This window comes from Sciurus vulgaris (assembly GCF_902686455.1).
Source record: "Sciurus vulgaris genome assembly, chromosome: 12".
In the NCBI taxonomy this organism is placed as follows: Eukaryota; Metazoa; Chordata; class Mammalia; order Rodentia; family Sciuridae; genus Sciurus; species Sciurus vulgaris.
In genome coordinates, this window is record NC_136473.1 from 60,085,081 (window position 1) to 60,099,739 (window position 14,659).

The 14,659-nt window shown below is 38.9% G+C and overlaps 1 protein-coding gene across 1 annotated transcript in view; it reads right to left on the minus strand.

The window, feature by feature from the left end:
• Positions 1–14,659, minus strand: part of DNAH14 (dynein axonemal heavy chain 14) — a gene marked incomplete at its 3' end in the record, with an annotated part of 400,436 nt that overhangs the window by 361,450 nt on the left and 24,327 nt on the right. Inside the window, exon 7 of the mRNA XM_079107288.1 lies at positions 12,221–12,283. Within this exon, the coding sequence (XP_078963414.1) occupies positions 12,221–12,283 (63 nt within the window). The remainder of the gene's footprint in view (positions 1–12,220; positions 12,284–14,659) is intronic.

The window sequence follows — 14,659 nt, forward strand, 5'->3', positions numbered from 1 at the left end:
CTGAACAGCTGCGTGGAGCTCTAATGCAGTCACTGCGGGTCCTAACGACCTGCCGCGCTCCTCCTCCTACTCCTCAGGGCAGGCCCCGGTGTTCAGAAGTGGTCTGGGTCCAAACAGCTCGCCACGCAGCCCCTCCTCTGGCAACCGCCTGTAGTTCTGGTATAGCCACTCCGAATCCAAGCGGCCGCGCTCCTCTTCCTCCTCCTCATCCTCAGGGCAGGCCCCGGTGATCAGAAGCAGTCGCTCTGAGTCAAACAGCTTGCCGAGCCGTTCCTCCTCTGGCAACTGCCTGTAGCTCTGGTGCAGTCACTGCGAGTCCAAATGACCCATCGCGCTCCTCCTCATCCTCATCCTACTCCTCCAGGCAGGCCCCAGTGTTCAGAAGTGGTCTGAGTCCAAACAGCTCGCCACACAGCTCCTCCTCTGGCAACCGCCTGTAGCTCTGGTGCAGTCACTCCGAATCCAAGCAGCTGCACTCCTCCTCTTCCTCCTCATGGCAGGCCCCGGTGTTCTGAGTCCACACAGCTCTCCCCGCTGCCCTTCCCCCGGGCAGCCACCGAAGCCCCAGTGGTTGCTCCAAGTCCCAGCGCTGTGCTGAGCCGCCTCCTCTCCGACACTCCCAGTTGTCCGAGTTCACTGCTCCAGCGGGGGGAGGGGTGTCTCGCCGGCAGCTCTACTTCACAAAGTTCCCTGCGTTCCGGGACTACCGTCCCATCCGGGACACTTCCCCAACAGGAGAGAGTCACCTGGCTGCTTTGAGTTGGTCCCAAGTGTCTCAATATCTCCTCTTTTGAATCCTGAGTCCTGGAGCAACATGAAATGCAGCCACCCTCTAGGCCGCCATCTTGAAACCCCACATAGTTAGATTGATCTTCTATATAAAGTATAGTATTGGGAGAAAATACAGGCAGAGATTATAAAAAGGAATCAAGCAGAAATCCTCGAAATGAAGGAAACAATAAGCCAAATTAAAAATTCAGTGGAAAGTATCACTAACAGATTACACCACTTGGAAGACAGAACCTCAGACAATGAAGACAAAATATATACTCTTGAAAATAAAGTTGACTATACAGAGAAGATGGTAAGAAACTATGAACAGAACTTCCCAAAAATATGGGACAACATGAAAAAAACAAATTTATCAGAATACATGAAGGTATGGAGATACAAACCAAAGGAATGCACAATCTTTTCAATGACATAATATCAGAAAACTTCCCAATTATAAACAATGAAATGGAAAATCAAGTACAAGAGGCTTACAGGACCCCAAATGTACAAAATTACAGCAGACCCAAACCAAGGCACATTATAATAAGAATTACTAACATACAGAATAAGGATAGAATTTTAAAGGCTGTGAGAGAAAAAAAAATCACATTGCATATAGGGGGAAACCAATTCAGATCAGGGCTGATTTCTCAACCCAGACCCTCAATTGGAGGACGTCCTGGAATAACATATATCAAGCTCTGAAAGAAAATGGATGCCAACCAAGAATTTTATATCCAGCAAAAGTAAGCTTCAGATTTGAAGATGAAATAAAAACAAAATAATAAATGAAATAATAAACAAAAGTTAAAAGAATTCCCAATTAGAAAGCCTACACTTTCAGAACATTCTCAGCAAAATATTCCATGAGGAGGAAATGAAAAATAACAGACAATGAAAACCAGCAAAGGGAGGAACTACACTAAAGGAAAGGTCAATCAAAGGAGAAACAAGGTCAAGTTAAAAACCAAATAAACCAAAATGACTGGGAATACAAATCATATCTCAATAATAACCCTGAATGTAATGGTCTAAACTCATCAATCAAAAGATGTAAGACTGGCAGATCAGATTAAAAAAGAAAAGAACCAACAATATGCTGTCTTCAAGAGACTCACCTCCTAGGAAAAGACATCCACAGACTGAAGGTGAGAGGCTGGGAAAAAACATATCACTCACATGAACTGTGTAAATAAGCATGGGTTTCCATCGTCATATCAGACAAAGTGGACTTCAAACCAAAGGTAGTCAGAAGGGATAAAGAAGGACATTTCATACTGCTTAAGGGAATCACACATCAACAAGACATAAAATTGTAAATATATATGCCCCAAATAATGGAGCACCTACATACAACCATCAAGAGCTTCTCAATTTCAAGACTCAAATAGACCACAACACAATAATGCTGGGTGACTTTAACACACCTCTCTCACCACTGGATAGATCTTCCAAACAAAAACTAAACAAAGAAACTATAGAATTAAATGATAAAATCAGTGATTTAGACTTAGCAGACATCTATAGAGTATTTCATCCATCATCGAGCAAATACACATTCTTTTCAGCAGCACATGGATCCTTCTCTAAAATATGTTATGCCACAAATCAACTCTCAGCAAATACAAAATAATAGAAGTACTACCCTGCATTCAATGAGATCATAATGGAATGAAACTAGAAATCAACCATAAAATAAAAAATAGAAGCTACTCCAACACCTGGAGACTAAACAGCATGCTATTCAACAATGAATGGATAAAAGAAGAAATCAAGGAGGAAATCAAAAAGACTTAGAGGTAAATGAGAGCACCGATACAGCGTATCGAAATCTCTGGGACCCTATGAAGACAGTGCTAAGAGGAAAGTTCATTGCATTGAGTTCGTACATTAAAAGAATAAAAAGTCAACAAATAAATAACCTAACATTATTACATCTCAGAAACATTACATTACATCTTAGAAAAAGAAGAACAAATCAACACCAAAAGCAGTTGAACACAGGAAATATTTAAAATCAGAAATGAAATCAATGAAATTGAAACAAAAAAAAACAATTCAAAAAATTAACAAAACAAAAAGTTGGTTCTTTGAAAACATAAATAAAATTGATAACCCTTAGTTACACTAACAAAGAGAGAAAATTCAAATTACTAAAATTCATGAAGAAAAAGGAAATATCATGATGGATACTATTAAAATATAAACAATAATTAGAAGCCATTTTGAAAATTTACGTTCAAATAAAATAGAAAAACTTGAAGACATCAACAAATTTCTAGAGACATATGATCTACCCGAACTGAGGCAGGACATACACAATTTAAACAGGTCAATTTCAAGCAAAGCAATAGAAGACACCATCAAAAGCCTACCAACCCAGCAAAGCCCAGGACCAGACAGATTCTCAGCCAAGTTCTATAAGACCTTTAAATAAGAATTAACACCAATATTCCTCAAATTATTCCATGAAATAGAAAAGGAGGGAACCCTTCTAAACCCATTCTATGGGGCTAGTATCAACCTTATAACAAAACCAGACAAAGACACATACAGGAAAGAAAACTTCAGACCAATATCCCTCATGAACATAGGCACAAAAATTCTCAACAAAATTCTAGCAAATCACATAAAAATATATTAAAAAGATAGTGCACCATGATCAAGTGGGATTCATGCCTGGAATGCAAGGTTGGTTCAACATATGGAAATCAGTAAATGTAATACATCACAAAAATAGACTTAAAGACAAGAATCATATGATTATCTCAATAGATGCAGAAAAAACACTTGACAAAAACAGCACCTCTTCATGTTCAAAACACCAGAAAAACTAGAAATAGTAAGAACATATCTCAACATTGTAAAAGCTATGTTAAGCCCATGACCAACATCATCCCCCTAAAAAGTTGGACAGGGATGCCTCTTTCACCACCTCTATTTAACATCATCCTTGAAACCCTAGCCAGAGCAATTAGACAGACCAAAAAAATTAAAGGAATACAAATAGGAAAAGAAGAACTCAAGCTATCACTACTTGCCAATGACATGACTCTATATTTAAAGGATACAAAAAACTCCACTGAAAAACTTCTAGAACTAATAAGTGAATTCATCAAAGTAGCACATTTTAAAATCAATACCCATAAATCAAATCCTTTTCTATACAAAAGCTCCGAATCTACTGCAAGAGAAATTAGGAAAACTACCCCATTCATTATAACCTTAACAAAAATAAAATACTTGGGAATCAATCTAACAAAAGAGGTGAAAAACCTCTACAGTAAAAACTACAAAACACTAAAGAAAGAATTAATATTGTCAAAATGGTCATACTACCAAAAGTGCTATACAGATTCAATGTAATTCCTATTAAAATCCCAATGACATTCTTCATAGAACAAGAAAAAGCAATCATGAAATTCATTTGGAAAAATAAGAGACCCAGAACAGCCAAAGCAATCCTTAGCAAGGAGAGTGAAGCAGGAGACATCACAATACCAGACCTTAAACTATCCTACAGAGTCATAGTAACAAAAACAGCATGATTTTGGTGCCAAAATAGACACATAGACCAATGGTACGAACTAGAAGACAGAGAGACAAACCTACATAAATATGGTTATCTCATACTAGATAAAGATGCCAGAAATACACATTGGAGAAAAGATAGCCTATTTAACAAATGGTGCTGGGAAAACTGGAAATCTATATGTAAGGAAGTGAAATTAAACATCTATTTTTCATCCTGCACAAAAATCAACTCAAAGTGGATCAAGGCTTAGGCACTAGACTAGAGACACTGTGCCTAATAGAAGAAAAAGTAGGCCCAAATATTCATCATGTTGGCTTAGGACATGATGTCTTAAAGTGCAAGAAGTAAAATTAAGAATCAATAAATGTGATGGATTCAAACTAAAAAGCTTCTTCTCAGCAAAAGAAACAAGAATGTGAAGAGAGAGCCTACACAATGGGAAAAAAATCTTTACTACATGCACCTCAGATAGAGCACTAATCTCTAAGATATAAGGAACTCAAAAAACTTAACACCAAAAAAAAACCCCCAAATAACCCAATCATAAATGGGCTAAGGAACTGAACAGACACTTCACAGAAGAAGAAATACAATTGATCCACAACATATGAAAAAATGTTCATCATTTATTAGAGAAATGCAAATCAAAACTGCTCTAAGATTTCATCTCACTCCAGTCAGAATGGCAATTATCAAGAATACAAACAATGATAAGGATGTCGGGAAAAAGGTACACCAATACATTGTTGGTGGGAATGCAGATTGGTGAAATCACTTTGGAAAGCAGTATGGAGAGTCCTCAGAAAACTTGGAATGGAACCACCATTTGACCCAGCTATCCCACTCCTTGGCTTATACCCAAAGGACTTAAAATCAGCATACTTCAGTGACACAGCCACATCAATGTTTATAGCAGCTCAATTCATGACAGCAAAACTATGGAACCAACCTAATGCCCTTCAACAGATCAAAGGAAAAAGAAAATGTGGTACATGTACACAATGGGAATATTAGTCAGCCTTAAAGTAGAATGAAATTATGGCATTTGCAGGTAAATGGATGGAACTGGAGAATATCATACTTAATGAAATAAGCCTGTCCCAAAAAAAGAAAATCTGAATGTTTTCTCTGATAAGCAGATGCTGATTCATAGTCAGGGGTGGGTAGGAAAGAATGAAGAAATTTGGATTGTACAGAGGGGAGTGACAGGCAGGGTGGGATGAGTGGGGATGTGAAGGACCGTAGATTGAGACAGGCATTATTACCCTATATACATGTATAAAAAAATTTTTTAAAGATTTATCACTGTCAAAGAAGTTAATAATAAAAGTTAAAAAAATAAAAAAGGGGGGATTAACTTTAAAGGCAACAGAAACAACTTTCTAATTATTAGATGAAAATTAAATTATATCAGCTTTCATAGCACATTTCAAAAATGAAGCTTGGGATCCAAGATGGTGGACTAGAGGGTGACTGCATCTCCAGTTGCCCCAGAACCCAGGATTCAAGAAGGGGAGGCATTGAGAGTCTCGGACTAAAATGAGTCTCCCCCACCCAGCGAAGCTCAGCTGGGCGGCAGGCCCGGATTCGAGTGGCTTATTAGAGTGGGACAGGGCAGATAGCGTCTCCCCCAGGCAGCTCTGTGCACTCTGGCGGTGGGCTCCGCCCACAGGGACAGATCCTCCAGCCTCTTGGAACAGGCCCCCCAGTGAGAGCCCTTCTGCAGAGAAGCAGCACGGCCAGCTCCGGGCCGCCCCGGCCAGCTCCAGCCCGCCCCGCTGCCAGCTCCGGCCCGCCCGCAGGTTGCTTCAGAGAACAGCACAGGGCGCCAGGGACTCCCCCAAGCAGCCCAGCCCACTCTGGTGGGAAGCGCCTCTCTAGGCTAGCTTCCCGGGGCAGACCACCTAGTGAGAGCCTCTCAACCCAGAGTCAGCCACAAGTCCCCAAGCCAGCGGAGACATCCGATACTCAAGCGGCTTCTGGGACCAGGGCTGGGCAGCCAGAGACCTCTCCAGGCAGCATTGTCCCCCTCCAGCTGCAGGCTTTTTCCACGGGGTTATCCAAGATGGCAGACTAGAGGGTGACTGCATCTCCAGTCGTCCCAAAACTCAGGATTCAAGAAGGGGAGGCATTGAGAGACTCAGACTAAGATAGAACCATGGGGTGAGTCTCCCCCACCCAGCGAAGCTCAGCTGGGTGGCAGGCCAGGATTCGAGTGGCTTATTAGAGTAGGACAGGGCAGATAGCATCTCCCCCAAGCAGCACTGTGCAGTCTGGCGGTGGGCTCCGCCCACAGGGACAGATCCTCCAGCCTCTTGGAACAGGCCCCCCAGTGAGAGCCCTTCTGCACAGAAGCAGCGCGGCCAGCTCCGGCCCGCCCTGCTGTCAGCTCCAGCCTCCCCGCAGGTTGCTTCAGTGACCAGCACAGGGCACCAGGGACTTCCCCAAGCAGCCCAGCCCCCCTCCGGCGGGAAGCGCCTCTCTAGGCTAGCTTCTCAGGGCAAATCGCCCAGTGAGAGCCTGTCTACAGAGAGCCAGCCACAAGTCCCCAAGCCAGTGGAGACCTCCGACCTACAACCAGCCTCTGGAACCAGGGCCGTGCAACAAGAGACCTCTCCAGGTCTCTCTCCCTGGAACCAGTAGCGGGCTAGGGGCAGCGTTCTTCGGAAGCACTGCATTATCAAATTAATCCAAGACTTCGGGCTACAGATGGCTGGTAGGTGATACACTTGAAATCTACAGGGTCACTATAAGCCAACAGAGGAAATCTACAATATTGCAGAGTCCCATTGACATCTGACCAATATGAGAAAACAAGGGAAGAAAATGTCCCGAACAAACCTAGATACTATATCAATAAAACCCAATGACAGCACAGCAGAAGAAATGTCACAAAGGGAGTTCAGAATGTACATAATTAAAACAATCAGGGAAGCAAACAAGGAGATGAAAGAACAAATGCAGGCATTAAATGAACTCACTAATCAACAGTTAAAAGAACAAATAACGGAAGCAAAAGAGCATTTCAATAAAGAGTTAGAGATACTGAGAAAAAACCAAATGGAAATCCTTGAAATGAAGGAAACAGTAAACCAAGTAAAAACTCCATAGAAAGCATAAACAATAGGATAGATTACCTGGAAGACAGAACCTCTGATATTGAAGACAAAATATTTAATCTTGAAAACAAGGTTGACCAAAAGAGAAGATGGTAAGAAATCATGAACAGAATCTACAAGAATTATGGGATATCATGAAGAGGCCAAATTTAAGAATAATTGGGATTGAGGAAGGATTAGAGAAACAAACCAAAGGAATGAACAATCTATTCAATGAAATAATATCAGAAAATTTCCAAAATCTCAAGAATGAAATGGAAAACCAAGTACAAGAGGCTTATAGGACTCCAAATATGCAAAATTACAACAGACCTACACCAAGGCACATTATTATGAAAATACCCAACATTCAAAATAAAGACAGAATTTTAAAGGCCGCGAGAGAAAAGAATCAGATTACATTCAGGGGGGAAACCAATAAGAATATCAGCAGATTTTTCAGTCCAGACCCTAAAAGCTAGAAGGGCCTGGAACAACATTTACCAAGCCCTGAAAGAAAATGGATGCCAACCAAGAATTTTATACCCAGCAAAACTTACTTTCAGATTTGATGACGAAATAAAATCCTTCCACGATAAACAAAAGCTAAAGGAATTTACTAAAAGAAAGCTGGCATTACAGAACATTCTCAGCAAAATATTCCATGAGGAAGAGATGAAAGACAACGATGTAAATCAGCAACGGGAGGAACTAGATTAAAGGAATAGCCAAATAAAGGAGAAACCAAATCATGTCAAAAAACAAAAATGAGTCCAATGACTAGGAATACAAATCATATCACAATAATAACTGTGAATGTTAATGGCCTGAACTCATCAATCAAAAGACATAGACTGGCAGATTGAATTAAAAAGAAAAATCCAACAATATGCTGCCTGCAAAACACCCATCTCATAGAAAGAGATACCCATAGACTAAAGGTGAAAGGATGGGAAAAAACATACCATGCACACGGACACAGCAAAAAAGCTGGAGCATCCATCCTCATTTCAGATAATGTGGACTTCAAGCCAAAACTAGTCAGAAGGGATAAAGAAGGACATTACATACTGCTTAAGGGAAGCATAAATCAGGAAGACATAACAATCATAAATATCTATGCCCCGAACATTGGCTCATCCATGTACGTCAAACAAATCCTTCTCAATTCCAGAAATCAAATAGACCACAACACAATAATACTAGGTGATTTTAACACACCTCTCTCACCGCTGGATAGATCATCCAAACAAAAATTGAATAAAGAAACCATAGATCTCAACAACACAATCAACAATTTAGACTTAACCGACTTATATAGAATATACCATCCAACAAAGAACGAATACACTTTCTTCTCAGCAGCACATGGATCCTTCTCTAAAATAGACCATGTTTTATGCCACAAAGCTACTGGTAGCAAATACAAGAAGATAGAGATACTACCTTGTACTCTATCAGATCATAATGGACTGAAATTAGAAATAAATGACAGAATAAAACACAGAAACTTCTCCAATACTTGGAGATTAAATAATACACTATTATATGATGAATGGATAACAGAAGGCATCAGGAGGGAAATAAAAAAATTCTTAGAAGTAAATGAGAACAAAGACACATCATATCAAAATCTCTGGGACACTATGAAAGCAGTTCTGAGAGGAAGATTAATTTCATGGGGTGCATTCAACAAAAGAAGTAGAAATCAACAAATAAACGGCTTAACACTACAGCTCAAAGCCCTAGAAAAAGAAGAGCAGACCAACACCAAAAGTAGTAGAAGACAGGAAATAGTTAAAATCAGAGCCGAAATCAACGAAATTGAAACAAAAGAAACAATCGGAAAAATTAACAAAATAGTTGGTTCTTTGAAAAAATAAACAAAATTGATAAACCCTTAGCCACGCTAACAAAGAGAAAAAGGGAGAAAACTCAAATTACTAAAATTCGGAATGAACAAGGAAATATCACAACAGACACGAGTGAAATACAAAACATAATTAGAAGCTATTTTGAAAATCTATACTCCAACAAAACAGAAAACCTCGAAGACATCAACAAGTTTCTAGAGACATATGAATTACCTAAACTGAACGAGGAGGACATACACAACTTAAATAAATCAATTTCAAGCAATGAAATAGAAGAGGTCATCAAAAGCCTACCAACAAAGAAAAGTCCGGGGCCAGATGGGTTCTCAACCGAGTTCTACAAAACCTTTAAAGAATAGCTCATTCCAGTACTTCTCAAAGTATTCCATAAAATAGAAGAGGAGGGAACCCTCCCAAACTCATTCTATGAAGCCAATATCACCCTGATACCTAAACCAGACAAAGATACATTGAGGAAAGAAAATTTCAGAGCAATATCCTTAATGAACATTGACGCAAAAATTCTCAACAAAATTTTAGCAAATCGCATACAAAAATATATTAAAAAGATAGTGCACCATGATCAAGTGGGTTTCATCCCAGGGATGCAAGGTTGGTTCAACATCCAGAAATCAATAAATGTCATTCACCATATCAACAGACTAAAAGTTAAGAATCACATGATTATTTCAATAGATGCAGAAAAAGCATTAGATAAAATACAGCATCCCTTCATGCTCAAAACACTAGAAAAAATTGGGGTAGTGGGATCATTCCTTAACATTGTGAAGGCCATTTATGCTAAGCCCATGGCCAATATCATTCTAAATGGTGAAAAACTGAAAGCATTTCCCCTAAAAACTGGAACAAAGCAGGGATGCCCTCTTTCACCACTTCTATTCAACATTGTTCTTGAGACTCTAGCCAGAGCAATTAGACAAACCAAAGAAATTAAAGGGATACGAATTGGAAAAGAGGAACTCAAACTATCCCTGTTCACTGATGACATGATTATATATTTAGAGGAACCTGGAAATTCCACCAGAAAACTCTTAGAACTCATAAGTGAATTCAGTAAAGTAGCAGGTTACAAGATCAATGCTCATAAATCCAATGCATTTTTATACATAAGTGATGAATCTTCAGAAAGAGAAGTTAGGAAAACTACCCCATTCACAATAGCATCGAAAAAAATAAAATACTAGGGAATCAATCTCACAAAAGAGGTGAAAGACCTCTACAATGAGAACTACAGAACACTAAAGAAAGAAATTAAAGAAAACCTTAGAAGATGGAAAGATCTCCCATGTTCATGGATAGGAAGAATTAATATTGTCAAAATGGCCATACTACCAAAAGTGCTATATAGATTCAATGGAATTCCAATTAAAATCCCAATGATGTATTACAGAAATAGAGCAAGCAATTATGAAATTCATCTGGAAGAATAAGAAACCCAGAATAGCTAATGCAATCCTCAGTAGAAAGAGCGAAGCAGGGGTATCGCAATACCAGATCTTCAACTCTATTACAAAGCAATAGTAACAAAAACGGCCTGGTATTGGTACCAAAATAGAAAGGTAGATCAATGGTACAGAATAGAGGACACAGACACAAACCCAAATAAATACAATTTTCTCATACTAGACAAAGGGGCCAAAAATATGCAATGGAGAATAGATAGCCTCTTCAACAAATGGTGCTGGGAAAACTGGAAAACCATATGCAACAGAATGCAATTAAACCCCTATCTCTCACCCTGCACAAAACTGAACTCACAATGGATCAAGGACCTCGGAATCAGACCAGAGACCCTGCATCTTATAGAAGAAAAAGTAGGCCCAAACCTTCAACTTGTTGGCTTAGGAGCAGGCTTCCTTAACAGGACTCCCATAACCCAAGAAATAAAAGCAAGAATCAACAACTGGGATAGATTCAAACTAAAAAGCTTTCTCTCAGCAAAGGAAACTATCAGAAATGTGAAGAAAGAGCCTACAGAGTTGGAGAATATCTTTGCCAATCATACTTCAGATAGAGCGCTAATATCCCGAATCTATCAAGAACTAAAAAAACTCTACACCAAGAATACAAATAATCCAATCAACAAATGGGCTAAGGAAATGAACAGACACTTCACAGAAGAAGATGTACAAGCAATCAACACATATATGAAAAAATGTTCAACATCTCTAGTAGTAAGAGAAATGCAAATCAAAACTACCCCAATTAGAATGGCGATTATCAAGAACATAAGCAACAATAGGTGTTGGCGAGAATGTGGGGAAAAAGGTACACTCATACATTGCTGGTGGGGTTGCAAATTAGTGCAGCCACTCTGGAAAGCTGTATGGAGATTCCTCAGAAAGCTTGGAATGGAACCACCATTTGACCCAGCTATCCCACTCCTTGGCCTATACCCAAAGGACTTAAAATCAGCATACTTCAGTGACACAGCCACATCAATGTTAATAGCTGCTCAATTCACCATAGCCAGATTGTGGAACCAATCCAGATGCCCTTCAGTTGACGAATGGATAAAGAAACTGTGGCATATATATACAATGGAATATTACTCCGCCATGAGGAATGACAAAATTATGGCATTCGCAGGCAAATGGATGAAATTGGAGGATATCATGCTAAGTGAGATAAGCCAATCTCAAAAAACTAAAGGACGAATGATCTCGCTGATAAGCGGATGAGGACATACGTGGGGGGTAGGAGGGGTTAGTGTTAGGGTTAGTGTTAGGGTTAGGGTTAGGTTTAGGGTTAGGGATAAGGAGGGTGGTAAGAATGAGGAAGAAAGGAATGTATACAGGGAAAAGAGGGGTGGGAGGGGAGGGGGGAAGGAAAAAAATAACAAAATGAATCAAACAAAAAAAAATAAAATAAAGCTTTATTTTGAAATTTTTATAAATACATTATACATCAAGACTTACTTGCTTTTTTCTACCTTTTTTCTTTTAACATTCAACTTCCAAGTAACAAAAGCTTTATTCATTCTGAAAAGAAAAACACTTCTTAAATTCGATATTCACAAATCATATATTTCCATAGAATAAAGGTAAACTTAGTAATTTTAGCAAATTTCCTACACGTTTCATTCATCCTGGGCTACAAATACTAAACCATTCAAATTTTCTCCCAAACTATAAACAGATATAAAGTAAAAGGTATATGTAAGTTAAAGTCATTAAAATTCTCAGATATGGAATCCACTTATCTGCAACATCCAAATATATATATTAAAACTATAACAATATATTCCTTTCCATTGCCCATTAATTGGCTTACTATTTTGAATATCAACTCTAACATCAAAAGAAGTCAAAATTCAATTTTTAGTGGTAATAGTATATTGATTTTAAAAATAAGTAAAACATTAAGATAATATGTCATTCTGATATTATTTAACTTATGAAAAATCATGCATATGTAATTTTTAGGCTCAAAAAACTGCATGAGGAATGCCAGGAGCAGTGGTGCACACCTGCAATCCTTGCAGTTCAGGAGGCTGAGGCAGGAGAACCACGAGTTCAAAGTCAGCCTCAGCAAAAGTGAGGTGCCAAGCAATTCAGTGAGACCCTGTCTCTAAGGAAAATACGAAATAGGGCTGGGTATGTGGCTCAGTGGTTGAGTGCCCCAAGTTCAATCCCTGGTATTCCCACCCCCCCCAAAAAAAAAAAAAACTGCATGAGAAAGAACTTTGATTAATCATCATTCATAATTGTCATACACCAACTAGACATAGATTCTGCAAATCTCCTTCATATCCACCATTTTATGTACTAGTGGGATTAGTTCAGTGCCAAGTCTCATAATCCCTCCCTCAGTAGCCTTTGCATTTTTTAGAAATCAGCCACCCTTAAATAAGCACTGATATGTGATAACATTTTTCCCTATGTAGCTGGTAAGGACTAGGGAGGACAGAAAAATGTCAGGGATGGGGGTGTCCAAGAAACCAACCAAACAGCCAATCTTAGTGATGACAGTGGCTGATTTTAAATCAAAAGAGATTTAAAAAGAGGCCTGAATCCATCCAAGCAGCCTTCAAAGAGGAACACCTGAGGCCCTGGAAATCACAAATGCCTCAAACAAATCTTGTGACTTAACCATACATCAGGCTCCCCTCAGGCATTCTAAATGAGTTCCTATTTTACTTTGATCCAGATCTGTAGAGCTATGGTACAACAGGACTCTAGAAGATTCCTGAAAACTCCAGGAACCCATTGGCAGTATACTGTCTGCACCAGGCCATATAAACTAATCCACCAGGCGGTCCCACAGGGTAAAAAGGCTCATGCTGATGCTCTAGTCACCCACACACTGTGCATACCATCACCAGACAAAGTTGTTAACACTTCATATTTAGTTTATTATTCTACTTGAAATATTATTTTTTATAATACAGTAATTAAAAGACTTCACAGAATATACTAAAGATAAAATTTAAAAATCAAACCTGTAAGTTTAAAACTGACAAAAATGTAACTTCTATTTTTTTTAAAATGAATAAAGAAGATGGGGCTGGGTGTAACTCAATGGAGAGCATGTACCCTGGGTTTGGTTCCAAGGATCACAAAAAAAGTAAGAGAAAGAGATTGAGAGTGAAGAAGCAAGAAAAAAAAAAAAAAAAAATGACAGTGTAGTCACTGATGACAAATGTCATACAAATAGACTCTTGTCCCAATTCTGACTGGATTTCAAAAGTTTAATACATTGGGCTGGAACTGTAGCTCAGTGGCATATAGCTCTTGCCTAGCATGTGTGAGATGCTAGGTTCGATCCTTAACACCACATAAAAAATAAGCAAATAAAATAAATGCCTTCTGTACAACTACAAAAAAAAGTTTAATACATGAAAATTGATTAGAGCAGAATGGACCCTGAGTATTTATTATGAGGCAAAGATGACAGTGGAAAGTCCAACACTGTTAAAACTTTAGATAGATATCGAAAATAGTACTCTGGATAATACTTTAAGTGATAATCCAGAATCCAAAACCTATCTAGCCTTACAACTAATACCTAAATTCCAGGGATGCATTTATCACATATCCTAGACAGGAAACTTCTCAGAACTGTTCCTCAATCACCTTCACTGAATGTGATCCAGAAATTAAGAGAACCAGCTTCATTTCCTACCAACCTCTTTAAAGCTCCCGTCACACCATTCCTATTGTTATATAAACACTATGCTTGCTCCTGCTGCAGAACTATTGAACTTGCTGTACCCTCTGACTAGAACTATCCTCTCTCAAAGTCTCATATGAATGACCGTCTCCTTTGATCAGTTAGGTCTCTGCTTAAATACCATATCATCTTATCTAAACATGTATCTATTTTATTCTGTTTCATTATCTTTCTGGTCCTTATCA